Genomic DNA, 17,854 nt, shown 5'->3' with positions numbered 1-17,854 from the left:
GAGACGCAGACCCACGCGGAGGAGAGCGAAACCCCGCCAGCGACCCGCAAAGGACTCCCAGCGGCCCTGACGGGATGAACCCAGGGGAAACATCGGGCCCGACGTCGGCCATACCATCGCCGAGTCGGTACGAGGCGCTGCCTGTCGCGTCTCCACAAAGTCCGGGCCCTTTTCAGGGCCCGGCGCCCACTTCCTCGTTAAGAGAGTTGTTCTCCCTGGGTTTTTCTCTCCCACAGCACCCTTCGGCGCGCAGTGGCGAGGGTGGACGGCGCGGACGACTTCAACCTCCACGCGACGTTGCGTCGGCCAGCGCCATCAGACAGGTAAGTCCGCAGAGCCGTCAACCTCTCAGGGATCCGTCCCGGTGCGAGGTGACCGCTCTGCCACCCACCGAACCACCTCTTCCAGGGACGGTGAAGGAGATCATTCCTCTAACACCGTTGGCAAGGTTCTTGGCTGCGTGGCAGACGCATACCAGCCCTTCACGGTGGTTGGATCGAACGATCCGTCTCGGTTATGCGATCCAGTTCGCCAAGCGCCCCCCGAAATTCCGGGGCATTCTGTTCTCCTCAGTACGAGGAGAGAATGCCCCCGTGCTTCGGAGAGAGGTCGCCGCCCTGCTGGCGAAACGTGCGATCGAGCCCGTCCCCATAACCGGGATGTCCTCTGGGTTCTACAGCCCGTACTTCATCGTCCCCAAAAAAGGAGGAGGGCTGCGCCCTATTCTGGATCTACGCATCCTGAACAGGTACCTGCACAAGCTACCGTTCCGGATGCTGACTCAGAAGCGCATCTTGGAGTCAGTTCGACACCAAGATTGGTTCGTGGCAATCGACCTGAAGGACGCGTACTTTCACGTCTCCATTCTTCCTCGACACCGACCGTTTCTACGGTTCGCGTTCGAGGGGAAGGCGTATCAGTACAGGGTCCTGCCCTTCGGTCTGGCCCTGTCTCCGCGGGTTTTTTCGAAACTCGCCGAGGCCGCCCTAGCTCCCCTCAGGGAACAGGGCGTGCGTATACTCAACTATCTCGACGACTGGCTTATTTTGGCACACTCGCGAGATGTGTTGAGTACGCAAAGGGATCTTGTGCTCGAGCACCTAGACCGTTTGGGCCTCCAGGTCAACCGAGAGAAGAGCAAGCTCTCCCCAGCGCAGAGCATCTCATATCTCGGGGTGGAACTAGACTCTGTCCGCATGTCGGCGCAGCTCACTACCGAGCGTGCACAGTCGGTGCTTCGCTGCCTGACACAGGTCAGGCAGGCCACAGCGGTCCCACTGAAACTATTTCAGAGGCTCCTGGGGCACATGGCATCCTCAGCCGGGGTAATCCCGCTCGGGTTGATGCACATGCGACCGCTACAGCACTGGCTTCAGAGTCGGGTTCCGAGGACGGCGTGGCACCGCGGCACCAGGCGGATTACGATCACGCCCCGGTGCCGTTGTACCCTCATCCCTTGGGCAAAGTTGTCCTTCTTGCGAGCGGGGGTTCCGCTCGGACAGGTTTCGAGGCGCGTCGTAGTTACGACAGACGCTTCCCTGCAGGGATGGGGGGCAGTGTGCAACGGGCACGCAGTAGCAGGGCGGTGGACGGGCCCCCGACTGCGATGGCACATAAATTGCCTAGAGTTGCTGGCAGTTCATCTAGCACTGAGGAGGCTACGGCCCCTAGTGCAAGACAGACACGTGCTAGTCCGGTCGGACAGCACGTCTGCCGTGGCGTACATCAACCATCAGGGCGGCATACGCTCACGGCAGATGTCGCAACTAGCCCGACGCCTCCTCCAATGGAGTCAGCAGGTGACCAAATCCCTGCGAGCCACGTACATCCCGGGGAACCTGAATCAGACAGCCGATGCGCTCTCTCGTCAGAGGACTCCCCGTGGAGAATGGCGACTCCATCCCAGCGTAGTCCAGCTCTTATGGGAGCGGTTCGGGCGGGCACAGGTAGACCTGTTTGCCTCCCCGGACTCCACCCATTGCCCGCTTTGGTTCTCCCTGACCGAGGGCTCCCTCGGCACGGACGCCTTAGCGCACAGCTGGCCGCGAGACAAGAGGAAGTACGCCTTCCCCCCAGTGAGCCTCCTTGCACAGACACTTGGTGCAAGGTCAGGGTAGAGGAGCACCAAGTCCTGTTAGTTGCGCCGTACTGGCCCAACCAGCCTTGGTTCCCAGACCTCATATCTCTGATGATAGCTCCCCCCTGGCCGATTCCCCTCTCGAAGGACCTTCTTTCGCAGGGGAAGGACACGGTTTGGCACCCCAATCCGGGCCTCTGGAATCTCCATGCCTGGTCCCTGGACGGGACGAGGAGAGTTTAAGTGGCTTGCCTCTGGCAGTCCAAGAGACGGTCATGCAGGCTAGAGCCCCCACCACGCGGCGTTTGTACGCCTATAAGTGGCGTCTCTTCTCGTCTTGGTGTTCCTCCCTTGGAGAGAACCCGCGGAATTGCCCGATCGGGTCAGTGCTGACCTTCTTACAGCAGAGACTAGAGAGTAACCTCTCCCCATCCACCTTGAAAGTGTATGTAGCCGCTATTGCCGCTCATCACGATCTCGTGGAGGGTAAGTCTCTTGGTCGGCACGACCTGATCATCAGGTTCCTTAAGGGTGCGAGGAGGGTGAATCCACCTCGACCGCGCTCTGTACCCTCTTGGGATCTTAATGTGGTCCTACAGGGCCTGGCTATGGCCCCGTTTGAGCCCCTCGGAGATGCCTCTCTTCCTCATCTTACGATGAAGACAGCACTCCTGACGGCGCTCGCATCCATCAAGAGGGTTGGGGACCTACAGGGCCTTTCCGTGTCCCCGGGATGCCTAGAATTTGGAACTGGTAACTCTCACGTTGTCCTGAGACCCAGACCAGGTTACGTGCCCAAGGTCCCCACCACTCCCTTCCGGGATCAGGTGGTGACCTTGCAGGCGCTCCCCTCCGGGGAGGAAGACCCGACCTCTCATGTGTTGTGTCCTGTACGCGCTCTGCGCCTCTACATTGACCGCACACAGAACTTTAGGAGTTCTGAGCAGCTCTTTGTTTGTTTTGGAAGACAGCATCAGGGGAGAGCTGTCTCCAAACAGCGGCTGGCACACTGGATTGTGGATGCCATTTCCTTGGCGTACCAGTCCACGGGCCAACCATGCCCGCTTGCAGTGAGAGCACACTCCACTCGGAGTATGGCCTCCTCGTGGGCGTTGGCCCAGGGTGCCACCCTGGCAGACATCTGTAGAGCTGCGGGTTGGGCTACGTCCAGTACCTTCGTGAGGTTCTACGACCTCCGAGTGGAACAGGTGTCAGCCCGTGTCCTGCTGGGATAGGGGCTCGGCATCTGGCCCGGACGTACGCCTGCGAAAGCGCCTTCTCCCCTCTTCAGGTGAGTAACGTGCGCTAACTGCCTCCCTGCAATTCCCCCATTAGGGTGAAGCATAGGCATTCCATCCATCACTAAGCACAGCATTGGTAATAGATCGGGCGGAGCGATCTGTTGGAACCAGGTCCAGTACTGGTAGAGTTACCCCTATTTAGGCGAACCCCTATACTTGGACTAGTGCCCCATACGTAGTGACTCCCTTATAGGTAGTCCCGTATGAAGATTTCACGTATTCCCCTCTGGCGAATTGGTGACCTCCCCACCGGTGGCTCTCCACCGGGTTTACTGTCCCCGGAATCGGGTTGACACTTCCGACATGCGCTCTCCCTATGGGTAGACCATGCCTTATACCTCCACATGTACCTCCCCTCGTGGCTGGATGTGGGCTCCGCAACACACTCTTCAAGAGAAGAATAGTGTTTTTCCCAGTGCGGCCCGGAAGGGACCTCGTTACAGGGGTAACGCCACCTTCCGTGATGACCGTCAGTAGAAGCTTCTTCGTATGTCTGATACTGAATCCACTGGAGGATTACATCTCGCGGTAGCGCTCAGTCTTGACTCGCAGGGCCAGTCACTGTTGCCCCGCTAGAGGTCGTAATGCGGCGTAGTGCCGTGGCGTGTGTAGATTCTTCCCCAGTCGTCTCTCAACACAACGTCGAGAGACCGACTGAAGGGGAACGTCTCGGTTACATATGTAACCTCGGTTCCCTGATGGAGGGAACGAGACGTTGTGTCTTCATGCCACACCACTGCGCCGACCCGCTGCAGTGACGAGAGACACTCTCTCAGGTTCCTCAGCACAAAGGTAAGTGAATGACCGCCGCCATCTTCCTTTTATACCCGTATGTACGGGGCGGAGACTGGCGTGGGCGGGCCATTCGCCAATCCTATTGGCGTTTAGAAATTCCTCTCGGAGATGATAGGTTCTCAAGATCAAACCCCAGTCGTCTCTCAACACAACGTCTCGTTCCCTCCATCAGGGAACCGAGGTTACATATGTAACCGAGACGTTTCCTCCCCTGGTCCAAAGACATGCATGCTAGGTTGATTGGCATCTCTGGAAAAATTGTCCATAGGGTGTGAGTGTGTGAGGTGTGTGCCCTGCGATGGGTTGGCACTCCATCCAGGGTGTATCCTGCCTTGATGCCCGATTACTCCTGAGATAGGCGCAGGCTCCACGTGACCCGAGGTAGTTCGGATAAGTGGTAGAAAATGGAATGTAATGGAATATTTATCTGGATCAAATTCATGATTTTGGGGAAATCCCTTAGTAATAATAGATCAATTATGAGCATGTACTACAACAACGTCGCGTGTGACATAAAACAGGACTTTCTAACCTAGACTAGACACATACTAATCTAATATACTCACACATACAGTTAAGCATTGGAAGAAGGTTGAAGTTGAAGCAAAGAGAATAAATAAAATAGTTACCTGAGATTGACCAACACATTTAATACATTACATTAATACATTAAAATGAATCAAGTGTTTCCCAGAGGCAAAATCTTTTGTGTTGTTTCATTTCCCATTATGATCTCAACTAGTTTACCGGTAGTCATGCAAAAACTACAAAAACAGACAGATATTTATGTCATACCTGTGTATGAAGTGTCTTTTATAGGGACATCATTTAGGAACCAAGCCGTCTGTACTCTGTCTGCCAACTTGCCTTCTACACTGATTGTGACTCTGCCTTTCCTACCCACAACCACCCTGGGTGGTAGAACGATTGCTGATATATTCAGAGACTTGAGCTTCTCTGAGAAAAAAAGAGGAAAAAGGGCAATAAGAAATAAGTGGGTCATTGTATGATTCTAAAAAACCTGTACAAAAGAAAATGTAGTGATTGCAGTTTTGTCAATGTGAACCAAAAAACATATTTCACCCTATTTGGGGTGCAGTTTAACCTTCTCGCATATGCTTAACTATCGGAACCTGCAAGGCATTTCATTTATGATAAGTTTATTAGTCTCTGTTTGAGAGAAGATTCCTGCTGGAATTACAGCAGGGGCGGTTCTAGGGTGACTGGAGATCTGGGGTATAGCCCAGAGACATCCACATCCATATGTCAGAAAACACATTTGCATCTAAAAACGTTTGGACAACCGTGAGCCTGACGCTTTCTTGTGTCTTTTAAGTGCTCGGGAGCTTGCTGGTGTCTGCCGTTTCTAAGCAGCTATGAGTTGCGCTTGTCGTGAAGGTTCCGGTAGAGGATAGATAGATTTTCAGCACAGATATGCTAAGAAAAAAGGGGTTCCGCACCACATGTGCACTGCAACCATGTTGCTCTCTATTTGAGCGCTTGCAGAGTGTTTTCATTTAAAAAAGCAAACTTCCTTATGCAATTGATACACAATGTAAATGGCCCATAAGTTATTTATACAGGGCACGATAATCAAAACATTCGGGGCGTTACTGAATACTTTCAGGGCTTCAGCCCCCTTAGCCCACCCCTAGTTCCGCTCCTGACTTATGTCACAGATCAGCGCATTTGTCCCCCTTCAACGTGCGACATTGCCCTCATCCTCGACTCCGACGCCATGCAGGTCCACCAAACCAAGGCGTTGAAACATCTGCAAGAGGGAAAACACGACTGGGTCATACGATATCCACTCTAGTGGTCCAAGAGAGGCACCACTGGTTAAACCTCGCAGAGAAGATAGTTTTTATCGATGCGCTCATTTCGTTTGGTGAGCTGTTCGGGGATACCATTGAGCATTTCTCAAAGCAGTTTCAGTGGAAAAGAAGCAGAGAGAAGCTATCAAGGACATGTTGCCCCACGTCTGCTCCCCAGCAGCCCCTCCCAGCTCCGGCACCCCTTTCTCAGGAAGCCCCCTGGAGGCATGGGAAAGTGCAGAGGAGAGCATCCACCCCCGTCAGCAACTCATCAAGACATCTAATGTATTTTTGCATTTCCTCACAATAGATGTCCAAACTCACTTGACACATTCTTCACTGGAGTCAGGAGGGCGACCTCATCCAGACAGCCGATGAGCTCCCTCATCAGGTTATGGTCTTTGTAGAGTGGCGACTCTACCCCGTGCCATTCAGCTTATTTGGGAGCATTTGGGCAGGCAGAGGTGAACTTGTTTGCCCCCCGTGGACACCAACCGTGGCCCTTTTTTACTCCCTGACCGAGGTCCCCCTCTGCATGGATGCATTAGCACACAGCTGTTCACGGGACAAGCGTAAGGTTCTGTGCCAGGCCAGGGAAGAGTAGCATCAAGTGCTGCTAGTTGCGCCCTACTGGCCCAACCTGACTTGGTTTTCAGAGCTGATGCTTTTAATGACGACTCCCCCCTGGCCGATATCCATTACGAAGGACCTTCTTTCTCAGGGGAAGGGCACGGTGTGGCACCCGAGACCAGACCTGTGGAACCTCCATGTCTGGCTCCTGGATGGGGCAAAGATATCCTGAGTGGCTAGCAACCTGTGGTTGCTAGGCACATGTCACTAGGCACTAGGCACATGTATGCCTTTAAGAGGCATCTCCTTGTCCTGGCGTTTTTCCCGAGGGGACAACCCACAGAAATGTGCAATCAGGATCATGCTGTCCTTCCTCCATGAGAGACTCGAGATCTACCTCTACACTAAAGGTGCATGTTGCCATCATTGCCGCACATCACAAACTTGTAAGAGGTAAGTCTCTCGGATAGCACGCCCTGGTCATTAGGTTTCTGAGGGGCGGAGGAGGCTGAATCCACCTCAAACGTGCTCTGTATCCTCTTGGGATCTCATAGTAGTCCCCGAGAGCCTACAAAGGGCCTTGTTTGAGCTCCTGTCCAGAATCCAGTCTACTTCATCTGACGATGAAGACCTTTTTTCTGGTGGTCACCTCTATCAAGAGGGTAGGGGCTCTACAGGCACTCTCACATGGTCCTGTCGGTTAATCTGTGACCTCCCCCCGTTGGACTACTCCACCTTTACTTGTGTGCTCCTTGGACGGGGCCCTGCACACCCTTGTTCCCATTAGTTCTCCCCACCGGTGAGATATGGACACTTCCCTGTGGCAGGATGTGGTCTCCTCAGATAAGGGAGTATGAAATGTACGACCGGGATAGGTTCTCAAGTTCAAACCTCATTCTGTCTTGATATAATGTCTTGTTCCCTTAATCAGGGAACAGAGTTTACAGTCATAATCAAGACGTTGGTCGTTCTGAGTGAGAGGCTCCACTACTTAGGTCATTGAATAAAATGCAAAATCCAAGAAACTGCATCCAAGTCATAGACTTCAAGGACAAATTGAAGTAAAAAATCTTGGGGTCATTTTGGAGTCTGACCTTAGTTTCAGCAGTCATGTCAAAGCAATAAGCAAATCAGCGTACTACCATCTCAGAAACATAGCCAGAATCAGATGTTTTGTCTCAAGCCAAGATTTTGAGAAACTAGTTCATGCTTTCATCACCAGCAGGGTGGATTACTGTAATGGACTCCTTACAGGTCTTCCCAAAAAGAACATCAGACAGCTGCAGCTCATACAGAACGCTGCTGCCAGGATTCTGACCAGAACCAAAAAATCTGAGCATATCACTCAAATCCTCAGGTCCTTACACTGGTTACCCGTTACTTTTAGAATCGACTTCAAAGTATTATTAGTTGTCTATAAATCACTTAATGGTCTAGGACCTAAATACATCTCAGATATGCTCATTGAATATAAACCAAACAGACTTCTCAGATCATCAGGATCAAGTCAGTAAGAGATAACAAGGGTTCACTCAAAACAGGGCGAGTCAGCGTTTAGTCATTACGCCACCCGTAGCTGGAATCTGCTTCCAGAAGAGATCAGACATTCACCAACAGTAGCTACTTTTAAATCCAGATTAAAAACACACTTGTTTAGCTGTGCATTCACAACCTGAGCACTGTGCTGCTTTACATCAACTGCACTTCTATTTCTAATTTATTTTTATTTGCTCATATTCTTTTTATATATACAGTCACATTTTTTTATCAATTTTATTGCTGTTTTATTGTTTCTTAAAATCTAAAGTGTTTGTGATCTTAAATCATTTGCATTTTAAGGATATGACTTATTTCTTTCTATCAATCATTTTATGTAAAGCACATTGAATTGCACTTGTGTATGAAATGTGCCATATAAATAAACTTGCCTTGCCTTGCCTTGCCTAATTGTGCCACAACAATTAAATCGAATGAACAGGCTGTAAATCACCAGGCTTACCATCTCTTCTATTCCAGGAAAATCCAAAGCAGAGCAAGAAAACAAGTGTAAGTGAAATGATCATCAGTGCCACTGAAGCCTTTGCCGATTTATTTAGTCCAGGATTTTGCTCTGAAAGAGATTTGTGTGTTAAAAGAAATACAAACTTTTCACTTTTCTTGTAACACAAGGTAAAGTGTGAATTTTTTGTAAAATGTAATTATGAAACCTTATCTTATCTCAGTTTAAATATGACTTTGATTCAATTTGGCAAAAAAATCTGCATTTTATTACAAACTGTATAATCTATTTTCTTTTTCTTTTTTATGAGTATGTTAACATAGGGCTCAGGTGATTTCTATGTTTATATTTTGAACATAATTTAATTACACTGCCTAAAGCATGTCAGAAAACAAGGTGACTTTCAAACGCATCCATAATCTTTGATATTCCATTTTACTTCCCTTAGCAGAAACTGAACAATTTGCCTTTTATCAAATTAACAAAACAAAAGGTTTGTGCACTGGATTATCAGGCACAATAAACCCCTAAATTGTGTTTAAATGATCATTGTATTTGAATAGTTGCATAGTACCGCGTGGGTCAATAGTGGATAGGTCTAAGGTTCCATAGGCAGGTTCGGACACATGGGGCTGCTGGGCCACACACTGGACTTCTCCTCCCTTTTTCCTTTCTTCAAGACTCAGGGTGTGGTACCGATGTGTTTTGTACATTCCATCCTCATTCTCTACAGCCTCGGAATGCTCAGGAAGAACTTCCCCATTCTGGATCCATAGAACAGATATGTTGTGAGGAAAAAACCCAGTGATGTCACAGGAGAGGGTGAGCAGAGAGGTGTGAGTACCGGAGGAGACACTAGCTAAAGTCACCTTTGGAAGCACTGGAAAGGGGATGAAGAGATTTCAATATAAATCTTTTTGGATACTAGGGGTCCATTATTAGGAATAGTAATCTGTCTGTCAGAGACACGATAGCACTTTAACAAAACAGTACTGGCAGAAAATTACCAGTAGATTTCCTTTATGTTATGGACATTTCTGGGAATGCTTTAATAGAATCTAATGCCATGCAAAATGTAAAATGCACATAAAACAACTGTAAAAAATGAATACAGAAAATTCCTTCAAATTACAGAATATGTGCCCTATTTTCTAACACATTATTTTTAGAGTGTGGTGTAAACTTCTCCATAGTCTGACTTTCTGTACTTCTAGATATTAGTTGTTAAAATATGTGTGCAAATATATTAATAATGACCTCCGTAAATCTGTAAACCTCTGTAAACGTACCAATTACACGTGGCTTAAACTGCTTTGTGGTTGGTTCCAGCAGTGCTTTGTGCTGCACCTCACAGCCAAAGGTTGTATTTCGGTCAGAAAGGTCTGGGATGAAGGTCAAAATGCTCACTGCATCATAAAGGCCATCCTCTGTACGGTTCACCAGCAGCTTGTAGGGTGCTGGGATTTTCTCTCCTGCACGTGTCCATGTAAAAATTATTTGTGGAGGACTAAACCCCTTTGCCCAACATTCAATCTCACATTTTCTTTTTAGGACCACGTCAAGTGAGCTGATGTAAACCATAGGGGGAACTGTGAAAGATTTTAAAATATTTTGTTTAGTATGCTTGATTATGAAATGTGTGACTATTACTATTATAAAAAACATTTGTGAGCGTCCTCTAGACAATGGGTGTCTCTCAAGCGGAAGGCTGCATCCTAGGGAGATAACATCCTGCCTAGACCAGTCAGTCCTCAACCCTCAACATTTAACTTTAAAATAAGAAGGTCTAGTAAGTGTCTATGACAATGTCGTTACACTTCCCACCCTACAGTCAAGGCATAAAAACTTTGAAGAAAGAAGTTAAAACATTCTAATGTACGGCCATAAAAAGCTATTATACAATTTTTAAATAATGGAAAGAATAGAAAGCAAAATCATATATGCTCTATAAACCAGAGCTTTATAACATGGGAGGATTATCATTTAAACACAAATAAATGCATTAATCTCGGAAAACATTGTTGGGGGAGCTCAGTGACAGGACTTCTTACTATATATTTGGAATGTTTGCAAATGATTGTGCGTGACTGAATTTCCTTAAAAAAGGCAGGATGAACTATACAAAAAGAAGGCTGCCTACCATGGAATCTTCAAACTGAGATGTCCTTTAATGGTGCTTAATTATGTGGCAGCCGTGATATGATGCCTTCTTAGGATCTAGCCTTCTTTTTGAGAACCCCACAAATATTCAGTATTCAGAAACATTTGTTTTTATATTACAGACACATAGTTTAGAGTACCTTGAAGCATAAGCATATAAATCTTATAGGTCATGAAATGAGACCTACCTACAATTGTCAACGTTACATCTGTGGAGTAGTCTGTATCATTGTAGCTCATGCTACACTCATACACCCCCTGCTGATTTTGAGTTGTGTTGTAAACAGTCAGTGGGAAAGAGCCAAAAAAGGCATCGGTGGTATTCAAGAAAAAGCCTGGTTGAGAGTGGTTCTTTGAGGCAATGACTGAACCGTTGAAGGACCATGTGATACTTAGGAGAGAATGATCAACAATAGGCGGCAATGTAAAAGAGCAGTTAAGGACAATTGATGAACCAGGGGGCACGGAAACATCCTCAGAGAAACCTACAAGACAAGAGTATGAGGGGGTCAAATATAACAGAATTTGAGAAAATAAAATGACCGAATGTGAATTTTAGAATAATTGAAAATGAGTGTCGGCTATTCTAGATTAAAACTCTGAAATAGTAATTCCAGGGTAATCTGAAAAAATCTGTAACCTCGGTTCCCTAAAATAAAAAATGTGACAACAGTATGGCTTTTAATCCCACAGATAGATGCAAAAACACCACTATAATATGCTTGAACAGCATTTCCTATAAACGTTTCATCAAAATTAATGAAACATTGCTAGAAATGACACAAAAACTTACAAAATATCTTACAAATTGTTTTCCTTTCTTTTAGGAAACCGAGGTTATGGCAGGTAACCAGACACATTGGGGGGTTTCATTGGTCTACATTACAACAATAGGCTGTCATCCACATTAATCAAATGAGACTTTGTGTGCACCTAAGATCCCAGAGAGGATACTTCCAGGAATCTGCGAAAACAGATTTGACAGTAAAGTGTGTAAATGCAAAAATCCATGACAAAGTTCATATTTACAAAAACATTTATCCACATTTATTGGATTTTGACGATGTCAGGTGCTCTTTCATATATCAATGACATTTGCTAGACATCATAAAAGGTGGAGATCTTAAATTGTTCAGCTGCGAGCAATTTCTGCGATTTATAGATTTCACATCTTATATAGAGGCGTTCACATGTTTTTTAGGCCCAAGTTTGTTCTATGAATCACACGTACTCACTTTGAGAATTGATCGTAAAATCTAATTTTAGATTCTACACAACATCAGCACACCAGTCACCATACAAATATCCTGATTTTTTGAGGGTGGTATGGCGTGTATCAGCCTTAACGACGATCATGTCCTTGTGTTGAGTTCTTGGGTTTAGAGTCTTATTTGGAAGTTTGTCTTATTAAGTTAGCATTTTATCCCATCGTAGGTTTTTGCTTCGTGTGTGTCTATGTATATGTAACAAGGTTCAATAAAAGGAAGAAAGGAGGCGGGAACCGCCGAACACTTAAGGCACTTCAATCAAAATAAACAAACAATAATACGACAGTAAAAGACCCGCAGCCACCTCACGGTCGACTGCCGGCCACAAGAACATAAACACAAACTAAACACATGTCCGCACAGCAGATTCCAACTATCAATCACGTCACCGGCCCCGCCTCACAGCTCCCATCTCGCATTCCTCACCACAGTATATTATTAAAGTCATAGTGTTCCCACCACCTTGGTGCTTGCACTTGCATTCTTCCCTACCAACTCGTGACAAAATTGAAAATATTTATTTTAAATTAGTTTCAAGGTTATAAATACAGAAAATGTGGAACTTGAATGTAGCATGCATACTACCTGAAGTACAGACTCGGGTGATTTACTCTGTTAAATTTTGTGAAGCACATTTGATATGAAAAATATACTTTACAGTATAAACGTTAACCGCTCAAATTAAAACCTCACATATACGTGAGACAACAGCGTATAGGCTACGCTCATCACGTGTTGTGCTAACAGATTGTAATGTCTGTTAGCTGCAGTGCCCTTGTGGTCCGCCAGAGGGCACTTATCTTATCACCTTGACTGCTATTTCATATACACACTACACTTCCCATAATCCATTGTCAGATTTATTATGTTAATCACTTTCACCTGTGTCTAGTTTAGGTGACGTCTCTCTGCCTATTTAAATCCTGGTTTGTCTTAATAAATCTGCATTAAGATCTTCACCCTCCTAATCTTGGAGCAGTTTGTGACACCGATAGCATTATGACATCCAAAGTTTTACTTAACATTATGAACATAAATAACAATATAAGATCATGTTAACATACAGTATTTACACCAAGAGGATAGCTTTTACTAAGAATGGAGTGCACTGCGAGAACTCCCCACTAGTGGTTTGTAAACAAGAACACTTAACCAATCAGATGTACAAACTGTAAATATCATAACTTTTGCTTCAAACATATTATTAATTTACTAAAACACCCTTGCCACTCCAGCTTATAACATTTACAATATTTCGCAACATTTGACTATGATTAATTATTTAATTGTTTGTCCAATTTTTACCACTGAATTGGTTCCATGAGTCATCTCTAATCAAACATAGTATGTCCTAACTCATATAATAATCTGCATTCCAAAACAGGAGTACAGTATTACATTGTTCTATAGGACTAAAGACATACGTTACACAACATTTCTTACAGAGCACATGTAATTTCCAACATGTCACACGAGCAAACAAAAACAACAGGAAGATACAAGCAACATAAACATATTTAAATGTCAAGTTGCAGAGCTGATACAGATACACCTGTATGATAACTCAAAAGTGATTTTTTGAAGTTTTGGCTCGGTTTTGCCACCAAACGAAGAACGAAATTCACCTAAAGTATGTTCCTGCCTTTAGTCCACTATGGGGAAAACAGCAGTCTCACATGCTGGGCCTTGAATGTCGTCACTACCCTTTTTAGGCTAGTGTGATGTATTCTTTAGCACAGCAAACTAACTGATGCAGTGTCGAAGTGACAAGAGACATCACTGTTATGTACACAAATATGTGGCTATCTAGACATGAAAGTGCATCACTATTAAAGCAACACGATATCTCATTCCCCGTTATCAGGGAACCAGGTTAAGGTGTTTTCCCATTTTAGTATAACACAGAAATGTATGAATTTCACAAAAAAATCTCTTCAAAAACAAGTGTACAGAATGCATTTTTTATCAACATTAAAATGAAGCAACCTCTCAAGAAGAGATAATCAAGGTAATTTAAATTCACTCAAATTAAAACTGTGAAAACATTTCTGTTAATTAAAATCAAATAAAAAAAACATTGACCTAAACATTGTCGGAAAAACTTAACTTAAGAAAGAATTGAAATGATGCCTCAGAAATAAATTGAAGTAAGTTTAAAGCAGAAAAATTATAATAATAAACAAAACCTAAAACTAAACTAAAATTAGAATGTATTAATCAACATAGGAACATAAAAAAAAATATATATAAAATCGCAAAATTAACACAAAAACGAAAAATCTAAAAATAAAAGCTTATTTAAAACATTAATAAAACTACATCATACTAAAATCAAAACTATAATAACTCTGCTGTTATTAATACATAAAGTAATAATCATGTGTAAAAAAATATCGGGATGTTTTGTTTACAATTTAATAAACCGTTAAACATCAATGCAGCATCCTGAATTAAATTCTCAAACTTATCCTGGTTTCAATTTTTTATTTTTGGTTGTTACTTATAGAAATACCTAACAGTCAGGGTTTGGTTGTCTTAAAGATCCTAGTATGTGTACAATTCATTACAAACAACCAAAACAACGGCTCATGTACAAGCAGGAGTTTACATCTGGTATACATGGTTAATCATGAATGAATAGAGCATGAATTAATGTAAAGATGTATACGTGAATGTGGAGATTTACTTAATGTAATAAATTATATTTAGAGATAAAACTTTTTTATTTCTATAATGTGGACTAGTACTCACCTGGCTTTATTAGGCCCAGCAACCATAAACAGAACAGGACTTTACACCTCATTGCAATTTCTTGGACTGAGGACATATTCCTTATCATTATACTATTTCATTCTTTCATAGCTTCATGCTCTTTGTACTGCATACTGAAAACAGTCTTATATAGGGGCAGGGGCCAGTAGGCGGTGATCAAGTGGGCAGAGGAATAGATGCTGAGTGCAAAAATGTGAAGGGGGGTGTACAGGCTGTTTTATTTTGAATGTTCAATGCAGTCGGTCAATTTGCTCACTATAAGAAAAAGACAGTTCAAATGTGTGAAGAAGGCACATGGGGGATACAGTGTGTGTGTGTGTGTGAGAGTGTGAGAGAGAGATTCTTTAAAGACATTTAGGACAGTGGTCACTTAAAATTCAACCTGGCTCCCATCCAATGTTCTGGACTACTTTACATGCATGCAGTATAGTGATCAAACTCAAATTGGGGTGCAATGGCAATCTCAGACAGAAAATATCTGTTATATCTGTCAAATAAATACTTTCAGCAGAAAGACGGAGAGAATCAGTAGATTTACACTTTTACCCATCCAATTGATATTATCCTGTCTGCATTGACTGTCTGCATTGGGGAAACATTAACTTATTTTAATATGTTCGTGCTATAAAATATAAATAACTTTGAACATATCAAATTTTATTACCAGATCAAGGCCTTAATAAAAATGTTAATGACTGGAATTTATGCTCCATACCAGGTATCTTTGTAAAGATATCTTTCAGATGAAACAGTGATATCAATGCCTCAATGCCTGTGATATCTGAAAGCAAGATTAAATACATTAGATATCCCTTGATATTGAAGTTTGAAAATGTTTGTAGTTTGTTCTCTCTTCTCCCTTTTCTTTAATTGACTCTGTTGTTTTATATGATGTTGGTCTATCTGCACATTCGAAATAAGTTACATGTTCATGGCAGTAAAGATTTGTTTGCTGTTTTAGTATTTAGTTAAGAAAGGTTTTGAGTTACAAAGTCACAGTAAAAATCTTTAAAAGAATAAGTACAATGTTTAATTGTGATTTGGGTGGTTAAGTGACAAAGAATGGGCATTTAAGAAGTATGAGAGTGAAGGCAAAGAGGAAAAGTAATGAAAAGAAGATTTAGTGTCAGAGAAAATAAAAGGGGGAAAAAACAAGCAACACAGGGCCTCTCAATCAGGAAAAGGGTCCACTTGTGTTTGTATTTAGACATTTCTTCACCCTTGTGTTTGTTACGTACCGAATTTTTCTAGGAGAGATGTTTTTCTTTTTTGTTCTCTCTCTCTCTCTCTCTCTCTCTCTCTCTCTCTCTCTCTCTCTCTCTCTCTCTCTCTCTCTCTCTCTCTCTCTCTCTCTCTCTCTCTCTCTCTCTCTCTCTCTCTCTCTCTCTCTCTCTCTCTCTCTCTCTCTCTCTCTCTCTCTCTCTATCTCCCTTGATCCACTATCCCCTCACAGGAGCTGTGATTGGATCATGCTTTTGCCAGTCATCGATTATAAACAATGCTTTGAGGACCAATCAGACGTTAGTGGGAGCGTATAAAGACCTGGATGTGACACGCTTAGAGAGGAGCTTTTGCTTTACATTTGTTTGCTCTCCCACGTCAGCTTTGGTGTTTGCTCCTGTTTTTGTTGTTCTTTTCTGAATCTGAGTTAATGTGTGTTTACTCCCGTGTAACTTTACTTTCCAATAACTGTGTAACCGCATTTAAGCTATGTCTCGACTCTCAGTTTATCCGAGTCTATAGAAGTCCTACCACGAAACATAGTGATGGGACCATTTAAGCATATCACTTGACTTACATCTTAGGGGGTAAAGTTGTCTAAGCATACTAGTTAATGAGCGAGTGCCAACTTCTATTTGTGTCAGTTAGTGAGTGTGGTTAGTGGCATTCTACGCTGAAGATTTCGCTGATACATCATCATCTACGCTGATTTCTTTGTTTAGCTTAGTTTTGGGTTGGTGCTAGCTATCGTGTTTTGTTTTATTATTTTCTTTTCTTTAGAACCCCTCTTGTCCCTCACTTTTATTGTCATTAATTTGTTATGTTTGTATATAATTTGTAAATAGATTCTCTATTTCTCTCGCAAAAACTTTTGCGTTATCTGGCAAAACTTTTGCGTTATCTCGCAAAACATTCAAACGTCCTGTTATTCCGCTCCTTACATTAACAATGGAGCGGTTCATACTAGATTCCCGGACCAATAACTTGTGAGGTAAACGTTGATATAACACAAACAACACATTATTCCTTAGACAAGGATCAACAACCTAGTCTTCCTCAAAACGAGAATATAAATGTATCTCTGTATGAGCAGGCGACATGGAGTAGTCCAAAGAGACCGTCTACAAAGTGACTGTAAAGCCGAAAAGCGTTATTAAAAAAATTGTCATTAATAACTGAAATGTTACACACTGTAGTCTCACCAAATTCAGATTACACATTAATGGCCTCCTACTGAATCTAAACTGGTTTAAGTTATACTACATTATGTAGCACTGAAGTTAATTACTATTTTTAGTAGCCTAAGCGAGATAACGCAAATGTGTTTGCGAGATAACGCAAAAGTTTTTGCGAGATAACGCAAATGTGTTTGCGAGATAGCACAAAAGTTTTGCGAGATAACGCAAACATTTTGCGAGATAACGCAATGTTTCTCGGGGGAACGCAAAGATTTTGCGAGATAACACAAAATCCAGTCTTGGAGCATATTGTGATAAGGTGTAATGGAGTTTAACAAACAGAGTTTTTTTGATCCCTCATTAAAGGTTATGGATAAAAGAAAGAAGGATGAGTTGTTAATGATAGCTCACCAATTCCAAATCACGATTCCAAAGCAATTTCTTAAATGCAGAGTTAAGGCAGAGTTGATTAATCACTTGAGAGAATCTGGAGTTTTAAGCTTGCTGGACGCAGACAGAAGGGTGGTGCCAATGGATGAGAAGCAGAATGTTGTGAAAACGGATAGGGGAAGGCGAGTCAGCAGCAACAAATGCAGAGGATAAAGTTGTGGCAGCTCTTTCACCTTTTGAACCTTTTTCACTAGGCATTCCCAAATCGACAGGGGAGGTACAGTTTAAAGAGCGTTTCGCATGGATCGC

At 43.8% G+C, this 17,854-nt stretch overlaps 1 protein-coding gene across 3 annotated transcripts in view; it reads right to left on the bottom strand.

The window, feature by feature from the left end:
• The window catches only part of si:ch211-180a12.2 (uncharacterized), a 31,361-nt gene extending 16,519 nt beyond the window's left edge, over positions 1-14,842 (bottom strand). For 2 of the 3 annotated variants that reach the window (XM_056770515.1, XM_056770516.1), the window contains exons 1-6: positions 14,736-14,842; positions 10,905-11,201; positions 9,846-10,145; positions 9,131-9,436; positions 8,557-8,667; positions 4,969-5,130 (exon numbers count right to left, since the gene is read on the bottom strand). In XM_056770515.1, coding sequence (XP_056626493.1) covers positions 4,969-5,130; positions 8,557-8,667; positions 9,131-9,436; positions 9,846-10,145; positions 10,905-11,201; positions 14,736-14,823 — 1,264 coding nt within the window. In that variant the 5' untranslated portion in view covers positions 14,824-14,842. The remainder of the gene's footprint in view (positions 1-4,968; positions 5,131-8,556; positions 8,668-9,130; positions 9,437-9,845; positions 10,146-10,904; positions 11,202-14,735) is intronic. The other variant, XM_056770517.1, reaches the window with a different exon arrangement.
• Between the last annotated feature and the right edge of the window lie 3,012 nt (positions 14,843-17,854).

The sequence above is a fragment of the Triplophysa dalaica genome, chromosome 17 (assembly GCF_015846415.1).
Source record: "Triplophysa dalaica isolate WHDGS20190420 chromosome 17, ASM1584641v1, whole genome shotgun sequence".
Lineage (NCBI taxonomy): Eukaryota > Metazoa > Chordata > Actinopteri > Cypriniformes > Nemacheilidae > Triplophysa > Triplophysa dalaica.
This window is presented reverse-complemented; position numbering and strand designations above follow the sequence as displayed.